General features: G+C 42.8%; 1 protein-coding gene across 2 annotated transcripts; it reads left to right on the top strand.

Moving 5' to 3' along the window:
* The first annotated feature begins 2,259 nt into the window (after positions 1–2,259).
* Fate1 (fetal and adult testis expressed 1) lies at positions 2,260–12,641 on the top strand. Of its 2 annotated transcripts, XR_002380127.1 has the most exons (5): positions 2,260–2,329; positions 6,945–7,050; positions 11,260–11,366; positions 11,652–11,727; positions 12,066–12,641. XR_002380127.1 is itself a non-coding variant. In XM_021188205.1 (4 exons), exons 2-4 carry the CDS (start codon positions 11,275–11,277, stop codon positions 12,183–12,185), a joined length of 288 nt encoding a protein of 95 aa, XP_021043864.1. In that variant the 5' UTR covers positions 6,983–7,050; positions 11,260–11,274; the 3' UTR covers positions 12,186–12,363. The 2 variants fall into 2 exon arrangements, 1 of the variants encoding a protein (XP_021043864.1); XM_021188205.1 differs by lacking the exon at positions 2,260–2,329 and having other exon boundaries at positions 6,983–7,050; positions 12,066–12,363.
* Positions 12,642–12,648: the final 7 nt, after the last annotated feature.

A 12,648-nucleotide genomic window follows, 5' to 3' on the forward strand; every position in this document is an offset into this window, starting at 1 on the left:
GAGAGAGAGAGAGAGAGAGAGAGAGAGAGAGAGAGAGAGAGAGGTAGAAAATGAATGTGTGTGTCTATGTGTGTTTGTGTACGTGTGTGTGTGTGTGTGTGTGTGTGTGTGTGTGTGTGTGTGTGTGAAGATGTGTGCCTTTTGACTTTGAGAATGGTGGGACTAGTTACTTAGATACTTTTCACTAAAAATGAAAAGGCTTTAAAATATGACTGTCACTTGTTTTCAAAGAAATCCTTTTTAAGACTTTTTAAACATGAATGGCAACCTTGTCTGTCCCCTCCCATACTGCCCATCACTTTGGGTTTTCAAAATGAAAGCACAAGAGAAAGAGTGGGGCGCACAGGTGCCTGGCATGTGCATACCCCTGCACAGCTGTGTTGCGCCCTTGGCTGAGCAGTTCCACCCAGGAAACTGAGGCCTCCTCTGCTACTTGCCAATTCCACTGCCATTAGTGTGAATTCCTTAGGGTGCTCCAGCAAACAAGCATCTGCCCAATTGTTTAGATATTGTCTTTTTGGTAGTCCAAACATTAGGGATTAGGGGCAGCAGTGTTTTTTGTTTAAGCAGTTAGAGCCAGATACTTCCTCTTTCCCACTGGATGGTAACTCTCCAGATCCCAGACAGAGTTGACAGATCTTTTGACAAGCAAATGGCATCCCATGAGAAAACCAAGAAAAAATCCAATATTGCCACTAGATTGTCTTTTAATTCAAGTGGGAGGAAGATGGCAGAGTGAGGCCGAGTTGCCAGGACATTGTCTTTGGAACAGAGTGTGTGCTCTGACTGTGTGTCTGCTCAGTCAATCCCGAGCTGCTGGGTTGGGCTGCTTTTCAGCCTGACAAGTGCTCCATTCACAGGCGACACCGATGTTCCCCACTGAAATCTCCTAATACTAATCAGTATAATTAGCTAATTTTAGACTGCTGCAATCAAATTGCTTCCAACTACAGTAAAAGCCCATTAATTTGAGCACACTAATTCAGAACTTAGAGGAAATCCAAATCGAGATAATTCACAGTAACTGTTATTCTTGCTATATAAAAATATTTGAAAGCGTCTTCCCTTCATTCAGTCTTCATCTGTATAAAAGGAATTCTGTTTAAAATGGGTACCCTTTTCAAAGGAAACGCTCAAGGTACCAAGGATCCCTTCATTGTGCCTTCAGCTTGGAGTTTAGCAGTTCTTGTGTGTAAGGCTCTTTCTGTGCAGGGTGATCCCTTGTTCTCTCTCCATTGTGGGGATGTTAGATATTGCAGCCTTTCACTCCATGTCTGTATTTACCCTGTGATTAAATTAGTTTGTGATCTTGACTGCAATTTAAATACAAGTATGTCTTTGTAAGTGTTCTGTAAAGCAGACGTTGCACTAACAGACTGCCTGCTCTCATTTACCCCCAAGTCTTCAAACTTTAGAGTGTCTCCTTTCCCAGGCTGTGGAAGGAGAATCTCTTTCTAGCAAGAATTTCTGTGACAAAGATCTCCAAATAGCACACGCCCTCAGCTCCATGCCTCAACAGTTGTTTCACTGTACTGCTATCTGACTGCTGAACGTGCCTGCCCTTCTCCAGCCCCCAGGGAACATAAAGACTGATATCTAGAATTGGGACCAACCCTCCAGCTGCTTTTTGCCACCCAACCTGTCTTGCCTCTCTGATGCCGTTTTCCCAGACCTGAATCCACCTGCTGTTTTACTGTCATTGTGAATTTGTGACAATGGCAACCCTGAGCTTCTAGAAATGGTTACTGTGAAATGGATTAATTTTGGTACCATTTGAAACTGTGCTCATATTCATGTCTTGACTGATGTCAGCTGGAACATCTAGTCATATGTTGGGATTTCAAATGGGGCCTGGGGGCAACAAACCAACTTGCTTCTGATCTTTCTCACGCACGCTTTCTGGCTCCCTTTTTACAATTGTTGAGTTTAGCTGTTAACTTTTGTCTCTTTCTGTATAAGAAAATAATGATTAAAAATAAAGATCATATGGCATCCACTTGTACCTTGTCCTGGTCGACCATAGATCCTAGAAGACTACCCAGATTTTGCAGAGTGTGGAAGTCTGGTGGTCAAAATTGTAGAATCAAAAGTCAGATTGAATAGATAAGGAAACAGTTCAAACCAGTTTAGGAGCCAGTTGGAAGCAGAGATAGTCTGGACCCTGAAGTTTGTGCTTACGGTGTGTAATATGATCTTCTGACCCATTCTCCTGTGGGATGAGGTTAATAAGATCTGTCACAGATCTTGTTTAGCAACTTCCTAGTCATCAGATCCCTGGTTAAGTGAAGACTAGGCTCAAATTTTGAAGCTCTAGGTACTTTCTCCAAAGGTAAGTACCTTAGGGCTGCAGGCTAGCACCTGCAAGGAAACTAATACACCAAGAGGCCCTGGACTTCTGAAGTGTCCATAGTGAGGAGGATGCATGGGCTGTTTCTAAACTATCACAGCCAGAAATTATTGAATACCTAATTTGTCATATGCCCTGTACCTGTGTGAACTGAACCAGTCCTCTCAAGATACAGGCTTTATAATTAATTCTAATTTCATACCCAAGGAAAGTATAGCCTGATTGGGCATGTCATTTGACCAAGGGCTTATGGGAAGTAGGTGCTAGGCTCATCTTATGATTGTAGATCCTTCCTCAATTATCTTATTTCATGCTATTCCAATGGCACTGTAGGGCCTTTCTCAGAGAAAGGACTGAGTTTGGCTTTCATGTCAATTGTCCATTCCTTCAGCATACCCCTGCCTTTCCTGTTCTACTATTAACCTCAGAAGTGCAGTAACCATGAAAAACATGTTTTCCACTTCTTCCCTGGAGCACAGCAGGGTGCTTGGCTTACAGTAAGCATTCAATTAAAAGCAAATGTGTTAACTAGTTATGCTCTCTAATTAAAGTCTCAGTGCCATGACTTAGCTTTCTACGTCTGCCATCACAAACCTACAGAGTCTGGTGATTTATACGAGAACTTATTTCCTCTCAGTTCTGGAGATTAGAAGTCAAGATGAACCCTGCAAACTTCAATCCTTCTAAGGCCTATCTCCTTGAGTAATAGCTCCTTTCTCCCTGTGTCTCCATATAGTCTTCTTTCTGTGCTTATCTATATTCTAATCTCTTTAGTAAGACCAGTCACGCAGGCTTAGGAACACCTTAAAGAGTTAATTTTATCCAATTTTTCACTTGCAAGATCGTAACTTCTAATATTGTTACCCAACATATGAATTGCGGGTACTGTTCAGTCCAGAACACCCCACCCATGACAAGGGGAATCTTTGTGCTTCCCCCTCCCCCAAACTTGAACATACCACACACACTGCAAAAAGGCAGTAGAGTAAATATCACGGCTTCTATTCAATATTGTCAAAGATGTGTCTACCTGGCTACTTTCAAATTAGACTCTGGAACTATTGCTGACAGGAGCCTGGTATGGCTGGTATGGCAGAGCCTGACCAATACAGAGGCGGATGCTCACAGCCAACCACAGGACTGAGCATGAGGACCCCATTGGAGGAGTTAGAGAAAGGACTGAAGGAGCTGAGGGGATTTGCAACCCCATAGGAAGAACAACAATATCAACCAACCAGACTCCCCAGAGCTCCCAGGGACTAAACCACCAACCAAAGAGTACACATGGAGGGACCCATGCCTCCAGATGCATATGTAGGAGAGGATGGCCTTATCTGGCATCAGTGAAAGGGGAGCCTCTTGGGTCTGTGGAGGCTCCATGACCCAGTGTAGGGGAATGCTAGGGTGGTGAGGTGGGAGTAAGTGGGTGGGTGGGAGCACCATCATAGAAGCAGGGAGAGGGGGAGGGGATGGGGATTTGTGGAGGTGAAACTGGGAAGGGGGAAACATTTGAAATGTAAATAAATAAAATAACCAATAAAAATTAATCATACAAAAACCCAAGATTCCTCTGTTGAGAAGTCTGTTTAGCTCTGTGCCTCATTTTTAATTGGGTTATTTAGGTTGGTGGCATCTAACTTCTTGAAGCCTTTGGGAAGATTGCAGCAAGTCACTCTTATTATTGGAATTCCTATACTTGTGATTCTTGAACACTCGTTGTCATCTAGAAAACTCATAGGGGGTCCTTTTGTGTTTTCTTTAGGTGTTAGGCTCTCACATTATATCCAGGAGGGGCCCAAGGGAAATAAATCATTCTGAAACTCTCTTCCTTTTCCAGCATTACTAGCCCTTGGTAGTTGTCCTGAGTGTGTCCACCAGTATCAGAAGTTTGTTGTAAATTTTGGATATTAGCCCTCTGTCAGATGTAGGGTTGGTGAAGATCCTTCCCCAATCTGTTGGCTGCCAATTTGTCCTTTTGACAGTATCCAAAGGGGGCTGTTAATTGCTGGACTTCAATACTTTGACAGCTGGACCTTGGTAATCAGTCTCAAGAGGAGGAAGTGGCCAAATAATAGACCTTGGAGGCTAGCTCTAGGAATGTAACCTAAGGGTTTTTCAGCAAGACAGAGGGAAAGGGGAAGAAGGACAAGGCCTGCCAGTGTCATACTTGGCATGCTCAGGACAGCTAGAGCCCCTTCACTAAACATGACTTCTGTGCTAGGAACAGAATGTGTTATGTTACATGGCTCTTTGTCTACTGTTTGAAAGCTGAACTCAGCAGATAGGCTAGAAAGGTTATAGTTTGGAGCTGCTAGGATTGGGAAAACTGGGAGAAGGGAATGTTTAATCACAGTGTTGGGGAACTGAGGGAGGAACAGCTGGGAGAAACATTTGAAGGGGTCTGGGATGGAAAGTGGGAGGAAGGCTTGCAGGGAGTAAAGAGAACGTTACAGTTTGTAAGAAAAGGAGACATTAAAAGAGAAAAAAAAACCACATGTTACATGTGTGTTTCACATATGAGAGAGAAAACTTCATTTTTGTTTTCCAAGTCTGATGTATTTCTTTCAGCAGAGTAACACATTGTAAAACCAACTCACAAATATCAGTAGCTTTTTTTAATATCTCAATAACAAATACACTGAGAAAGAATAGACTCCCACTCCTAGTAGCCTCAAAAATACTGTACAGATAATTTGACAAGAGAGGCAGAAGCATTTTACCATAAAATTTTGAAATCCTGGAGAGACTGAAGGTGATACTACAAGTTGAAAGACCTCTTATGCTTGCAGATCAATAGAATGATTATCATGAAAAGGGCTGTGATACTTTTTATTTCCCTCCCTCTGCTCCCAAGGACCTTCCTTCTCTAGGCCAACTTCAGTTCTTTGCAGCTTGACCCTGAGCCCTTTTGTTTGTACATCCTGTCTCTTGTAAGGCTTCCCTGGGCCCCCTTCTACTTCCTGTCTAGTGGCAGTAGCATACTGGGGCTTGAAGTATGACATCAGTACCAGCTGAAGAATTGTTTACTGGTCTATAAACTGCATTAGCCGCCAGGATGGTATAATCTGCTAGATTCCTTTGCTTAAGCTCAGGGATGTAGCTGTCTAAGATGGGCTGAGGGTAGGCCTTGGAGGCAGAATGTCATTTCGTTACATGGCATTTGGGATTTCTCTTAAGACCTTTGTCTGAATTCTTACATGGCATGATGGTTAATATTGTCAGCTTGAAATAGTCTAGAATCACCTGGGACTCACTGAAGGACTGTTTGCATTGGGTTGGCCTGTGTGGATGGTGTCTGTGGTTAATCATCTAAATTAAAGTAGTTAATGTAAGAATGCAACAATTGAGCTGAGCATGCGAATATGCATGCATGCATTTCTCTCTGCCTTTAGCTATTGATATGATGCAATTAACTGTTTTAAGTTCCCGAGTTTAATTCCCCCCCAATAATGGATTCTAATTGTGAGCCAAATAATCATCCTTTTCTGCCATAAGCTGCTTTTTTGTCAGGATATTTTATTTCATGGACAGAAATGAAACTAGAACACATAGAAACTCCAAAGAAGAAAGTGTTAAGATTACAGTGCTCTGTGACAAGAGAGAGAAAAGTCTGCTATGAAGCCCTATTTTCTTCCAGTGTACATCTGTGAAACTACAATACACAGTTTGAAATTCTGGTTTGGCTCAATCTTCCACCTGAAGATGGGAAACTGAGGTTTAGAGAATAAAAATAAGCAGCTTATCCAAGATGCCCCATTAAAAGGCTAAGAGTCACTTTCTGGTAACTGACTCCAGGCCTGGGTTTCTGGGTTTCTGCCATCTCTCACCACTGTTGCCAAAGCAGGTGGAAACAGGAATCTGAGTAGAGAACTCAGCTTGTTTAACAGCTGGAAGAGGGTAACGACTAAGAGGCATTGTTGGAAGCAGGTGATGAGGCAGCCAACACAGACAAACAGACCGACAGAGAGAGAGAGAGAGAGAGAGAGAGAGAGACAGAGACAGAGAGAGACAGAGACAGAGAGAGACAGAGTGAGACAGAGAGAGACAGAGAGAAAGGGGAGAGAAGCTTGTGTGCTTAGATACCTTCTCTTTGTAGGGGCTGAATACGTTTCAGGGTTCAGCCTGAAACTTGCATGTAATTAACTGGATGTGTTTGATTCCAGCAGAGTAACACCTTAAGGAAAAAGATATGTTTCCTGTGAAGAAGCTTCGCTTGAAGGGAGAGCATATTTTTACCCCGTTGGTCCCTTTGTGGTAATAACATAGCTTATATTTTAATAAAGATTCAATCCCTCCAGCAGATAGTTCGTAGGGAAGAAATGCAGATCAATAAACAAAAGAAAATGGCTCAGGTTTATTCATAACTAAAGCATTATAAATTAAAGCAACAATGAGATAGATATCATTTTCACCCATTATAATGATGCTTGTTTAAAAAGTCCCATAATATCTTTTTCGTTCTGGTGTAAAATTTTTTTTTAAAAAGCCTTTTATTTCCCTTGGTGGGTACCACTTTGTGCAGCCTCCTTGGGTGCACACTGATAGTATTGGCAGTACAAGTCAAAGTCATTAACACACATGCCTTTGAACCCCACAGTGTCACTTCCTGTTGTATCACTGCATGCCTGTGAAGAATGCTCAGAAACACCCAATCTCACTGCTTTGTAGAAGCATACAGCTCTGAATCCTCATAGTGTTCACAGGTGAGGAGAAAAAGGTAGTGGGCTGAGTTGGAAAGAAATTTGATACTTTTGTTCTGACACTTGCTGGGGAGCTCAGAGCATACTGTTCTCTTACAAAATACTTTGGCTAATAGCACATTCCTCAGATAAATGATTTCATTTGAGTGAAGTCTTTGTAACACTGCCAACTTCACCACTAAGCAAAAAGTGCTCCAGTCTCTTCCTTCCCATTCCCAGGGACATCTGTCTAACTTCCATGTGAGAAGTCCTTAGCTTCTTCTCTGAGAGCCTACCATTGAAGCACTGGATTTCTGCAGTCCACTTTGCACAGTGGCCATGGCCATCTTTCCAGACCTGGGTATGATGGAACACTTGGAAGAACTATAGACCTTTGACATTCCAATATTAACACAATAGATCATGGAAGACTTTCACAGTATTTGAATTACAAATTTAGGGACATTTCAGATGGAAATTATGATATAGCTAAAGTTACATAAAGGTGAACATGTTAGACATGTTCTATGTAACAAATTTAAAGTCATGCAGAGGATTGTGTCTTATCTCCCAGCCATTTTTGGCATCCAATGCAAGAGAAGAAGGTACGGAAGAAGGTAGAGTGTTTGTGGTTTTGGGTGACCTTGGGGGCCCAGGAATGGCAAAGGAAGTCTCTCCACTTTTGCTTTGATTCAGGTATTGGGTTACTATGCCACCAGGGGGCAGTGACTTCAAATTCACGAAGACCATTGTCTCTGTTCCCAGGAAGCCCCAATGGGTCAAGTCAAGTTGGCAGCCAGAAGTAAGGAGCCAGGGCAAGGAGCCTTAGCTCAATGCCATGTGGCAAGTCAATGCAGCTGACTTCTGAGCTCTTCTCTCAATCTAACCACCATGTAGGGAGAGAAACTGTTAGCCCCATTGTCTATCACACAGACTGGGAACAAACAATAGCCTTGTTCAACCAATACTGAGATCTTGAGGAGGAAGGGCAGGACATGGTTGTCAAATAAAATACAGGATATCAATTTGCACTTGGATCCTGAATTAACATGAATAATTTTAGTGTAAGTAGGTTCCAAATGTTGCATGGAGCACAATACTGATATTAATAATGACTTTTTCTTATCTAAAGTTCAAATTCATTGGTTAGTGTAGTTTTATTTGCTCAGTCTGGCAACTGTAGTTGCTCAAAAATCTAGGGTCAGCTTCTAGAGCACCTGGGTTCTACTGAAGGCAATCAAGACCCACTTATATTAGTTTTGAGCTGAGTAAGTAAGCTAGTGGGGGTAGGAGTTGCCAAGCCACATTCTATTAGTCTTATTTCCTTCTCTTCCTTCCTCCTTTTCTTTCCCCACTCCTTTTGAATTCTCTCTTCCTCTTTCTAGCTGAGCTCAGCTGTGATTGATTCCTTTGACACATAACCTCTTCTTCCTTCAGTGGCTCTGGGATTTAAGAGCCAGGGTTTGACCATTAATAATGATCTCAGCATAAGGCGCTACAGAGGAACATAGTAGACAGGATGTACGTGCAGATTTGTAAGTATATAGGGATTCATTTAAACAATTGGCTCCTGGAACTTAGGGGGAGGTGGCTGGTGGTAACTCAGGCAAAATTGTTGCTGCAATCCTGAAGCAGAGTTTTGTCTTCCTCCTGGAAGCCTTAATGTTTGCACTGGATTCTTTCAGCAGATTGGTTGAGTAATAGCACCTGACTGAGTGGCACTCCCTTCATTTAAAGTCCACTAGGGATAACAATCACAATTACAATATACCTTTATAGATATATTGAGAGCTGAGTGTCTGGTGGACTCACTGGGGATCAGGACCTGACTAAATCGACACATTCAGCTGATCTAATTAGTAGGAAAACTGAGGCAGGGCTGAATTTTACATCAGTGTACACAAGTCCACCATGTCTCTCTTACCCCTTCTGGTGGTATCCTGCCCAGGATTAAGATCAGAGAAGGATATTTGTTTTGCCTGGTGAGTCAGCATTGGTGAAGGCAGGATGTTCTGTACAGAGAACCTCCTCTGATAGAGTGTTGTTAGATTATTAGGCAGTGCTGGGCTTGTGGGAACCATGATAAGTCTGGGACCTGACACTGATCTGGGCATTTATGGATGCTTGGGCCCTATTCCAGCCCTCGTCTCTTCCTAGACCATGATGGAGGATGGGACCAACCTACCCATGAGTAGCAAAATCAAGGGGTGGTGAATCATGGCAGTTCTCACAGGTATCAAGTTCCCACAGTAGCTCTATCTCTTCTCCTAAGTTGCTTACATAGCAGCAGAAAAGGTGGCCACAAGCTCCACCAACAAGATATAGTGGGATTACAAGGTGCCAATCCAAGGCCTGAGCAAAGAGAAGGAGACCTGGCTCTACCCTCTTCTGACAGTATAAATCCCTTGCATTTCTACCCCTGGAAGAGGAGCATTTCCTAGTGTCTTTTCTGTGCCTTCCACCCTGAGCAAAGTTATAAATGAATACCTGGTGGTGATGGTAAGAAGTTCCTCCTTTGTCAAAGAAGAGTTAGAAATGTCCACTTCTGAAGATCTGGGGACTGGAAATACCGAACAAAGCCAAGAACAGCTGGTGATGCCAGGTGAGAATCCCTAAAAGGCTCCTTGGCTATAGTTAATCATGTGGATCTACTTGTACTTCTTCTACAATATCCCACAGTTGGTGTGGATGCTGTTCACTTAGTCTGGAAGGCTGTTTGTCTTTTTTAGGATGTTCAGTGTTGATTCCTGCTTTTCACCTGCCATATTAGCCTATTTGGGTTTCTAATCATCCATGGATCATTTGCTTATCTGAATCTACACTGATAAATTCTTTCCTTATTTGTATTGCCTATTCTCCCTTATACAGAGATGGTTGATGTTTGAGATTTCATGTGTTGATCAGTGGTCACTCTACAGAGTCCTAGGCCCAGTGTCAGGTCTTCAGTAAATACATAATGAATTGTTAAACAGATGAATAGATAGGCTGGAGTAGTGAGTGGGTACTGAATGACTTCTAAACCTTTGGGGCATTCTTCCTGCAGTCTGCAGTATCTAGGAAGTCCAGGTACAATGTTTAACAGTATTCACAGAAGTCTTTGTTCTTCTTTATAGAAGTGACAAGGCTGTGGACCCCAGTCTTTGGGGGGGATCCAAATACGCCCAAGAGTGGATTGGGGAGCAAGAGGATGGGGGAGAGGATATGTGATTTTTGAAGGGGAAATTAGGAAAGGGGATAACATTTGAAATGTAAATAAAGAAAATATCTAATTAAAAAATTCAAAAAAATAAACTTTCTGGATCTGGTTCAGGCCAGTCATTTTGGAATATGACCGGACCTTGTCCCAAGAAAGGAGTATTGACATATGCTAGCTAGGTTAGGGTGGGGAGTACTTAGTTATTTATTTACTTATTTGGTTCCTGTCTGCCCATGGTAGATATAGCTAGAGGTTGATTATTGGGAAGAGGAAGCTTCTATATGCTAAGAAAGCAAATAAGAGGAGAATAGTCCATTGAAAGGTCGGGGCTGTCCTGTATAATGCTAGGGCTCCAATGCTGGAAATGTGCATACCAACAAACATGTTTACTGGAGAATATATCTATAGTTGGCTCTCTGCATTCATAGGTCTTGCATCCATTGAGTTAACCAACCATCGGTGAACAATATCTTGTGGTAGGGGTGGGCAATCACATCTGTAGAGAACATGTACAGGGTCTTTTTTCTTGCCATGGTTCTCTACACAATATAGTACAAGATAACATTTACATTTCATTAGACATTATAACTAATGTAAAAATTATTTCAATTATATAAGAAGATATGCTTGTGCTTTGATATGACATTTTTCATAAGGGACCCGAGGATCTGCTGATTTGGATAACTATAGGGCGGGAGTCTAAAAACAGTCCCCATGAATACAACGGATGACTATACAATTCTTTATAAATCTCCACGATGAGAAATGGCTTTTTCTTTTAAAATACCTCAAATAAGTTGAGGGTTTATATTCTTCTTCAGTATGTAGCTTAGCCTTTCAAAGGATGTCTGCATGTAAAAGATGACAGAGAAGTCAGTCACTGTGCTAGCCTTGCTACAGCAATAGGCATAGTGTGAATGGGTAGGAAGATGATGGGACATCTTGGGACTCCTATGGGGTGCACTGTTGATTAAGGGACAATGTGGAGACTGAGCAGGTGACTTGGAATGCTGTTTCCTTTTTTTTTTTTTCTGTAGGGACATCAGGTGCAGATGCCCCGGGTGCCAAGAGTGCAGAGCCATGATGATGCCCATCTCCAGGAGTTTTCTGTCAACTTCCCAGGGGGGAGATTCCCTTATGAGTGGTAATGGATGAATTGCCTACCTGGGGAGGAACAAGCAGGGGGCAGGGTCATAGGGACTGGTGAACCTCCAGGTCAAGAAGCAGTTGTATGTACCTGAAGTATTGGGGTACTATTGCCCTTGGCCATTTGGGATCTTCATATGCTCTGGCAGACCCTCACATTTCTTTACCACCCAAGAGAAAGACTGGAGTATTTATCCAAAAAGCTTTCAGGCTTATCTGATTGCTCTGTAACTTGCCTATGACCACGGATACCTATGGCCCTTGTATCATTTTCTTTCACCAGTCTGGAGGCAGATATAATGGCAGACATTGGCCTGGAAGAGCTCAATGGCCTGGCAGTGGAAGTCATGAGAAGGCAGGTAAGCACCTGCTGTACAGGCGAAGGAAGCATCATAGTGCGTTGGCAGCTGAGAACAAAGACAACCCCTGAATTAACAAATGAGGTCTGGTCAGACTCTTTTCTCTTTTCCGGCCTCATGGCTTGAATCCTTATTGAACCATTATTGACCTTGTTATTGAACCCTTGATGTTCCTCTCTTCTGGACTTACTGGATGGGAACTGGGGAAGAGAAAAGGAGATGGAAGGGGGAACACATTTTATTTTGTTTCATGGTCATATTCCTCCCCTACCCTTATGCATTACTTTTCCCATAAGAGTGACTTCTGTTCACCAGCCCTGTGTTTGGTCCCTCCACAGATGCAAGTGATTTCTGGATGGCTGCATATCCTTGAGGACCAGGATTCCACCTGGTGCCATAAGGAGGCTGTGCCCTTTACTCTGTTGGTATCAGTCTGCATAGCCAACCTGTGGCTTTAGATGCAATGGTTAAGTTTCACAGGCATCAAAACCCTGATGGAGTTATCCCCTCCTCCCTCTTTCCTTTGCTTCCAGGGATATCCTTGCCTACCCCTTCCTATCTCCCAGCGGTCCTCAGGTAGCAGTTGATTTATTTTACACCTCTGCTTAGGCCTCCTGCCTGGAGATGAGCCATGCTGTTGTGAGATTTTTAGCTGCTGGAAGGCTAGATAATCACTGGGTAGTATCACACAGGTGTGTCTGGTTTGGGATGTTACTCCTCTGAATGGATAGGAGGATGGTACCAGCCATGACAGAAACACCAGCATTAGGTATTACTACCTGCCTCTGTCACCCAGAATTTCTTCTCTTCCATCTTCTGTGAGCAGGGTTTGGCTTTGTATCCCTCCCTTGATTGTTTCCATAACACTCAAGCCTTTGCTCGAAGAACATGCTCAATAAGTGTTTCATGTCTGCAGCAAAA

The sequence above is a fragment of the Mus pahari genome, chromosome X, assembly GCF_900095145.1.
Source record: "Mus pahari chromosome X, PAHARI_EIJ_v1.1, whole genome shotgun sequence".
NCBI classification, from domain to species: Eukaryota; Metazoa; Chordata; class Mammalia; order Rodentia; family Muridae; genus Mus; species Mus pahari.

Bases quoted from the DNA above. Each gene is read 5' to 3' on its own strand.
- Fate1 (XM_021188205.1), top strand. From the start codon at position 11,275: ATGCCCCGGGTGCCAAGAGTGCAGAGCCATGATGATGCCCATCTCCAG. The intron at 11,367-11,651 runs GTAATGGATGAA...TTCTTTCACCAG, and splicing joins GGGAGATTCCCTTATGAGTG to TCTGGAGGCAGATATAATGG. The intron at 11,728-12,065 runs GTAAGCACCTGC...GTCCCTCCACAG, and splicing joins TGGAAGTCATGAGAAGGCAG to ATGCAAGTGATTTCTGGATG.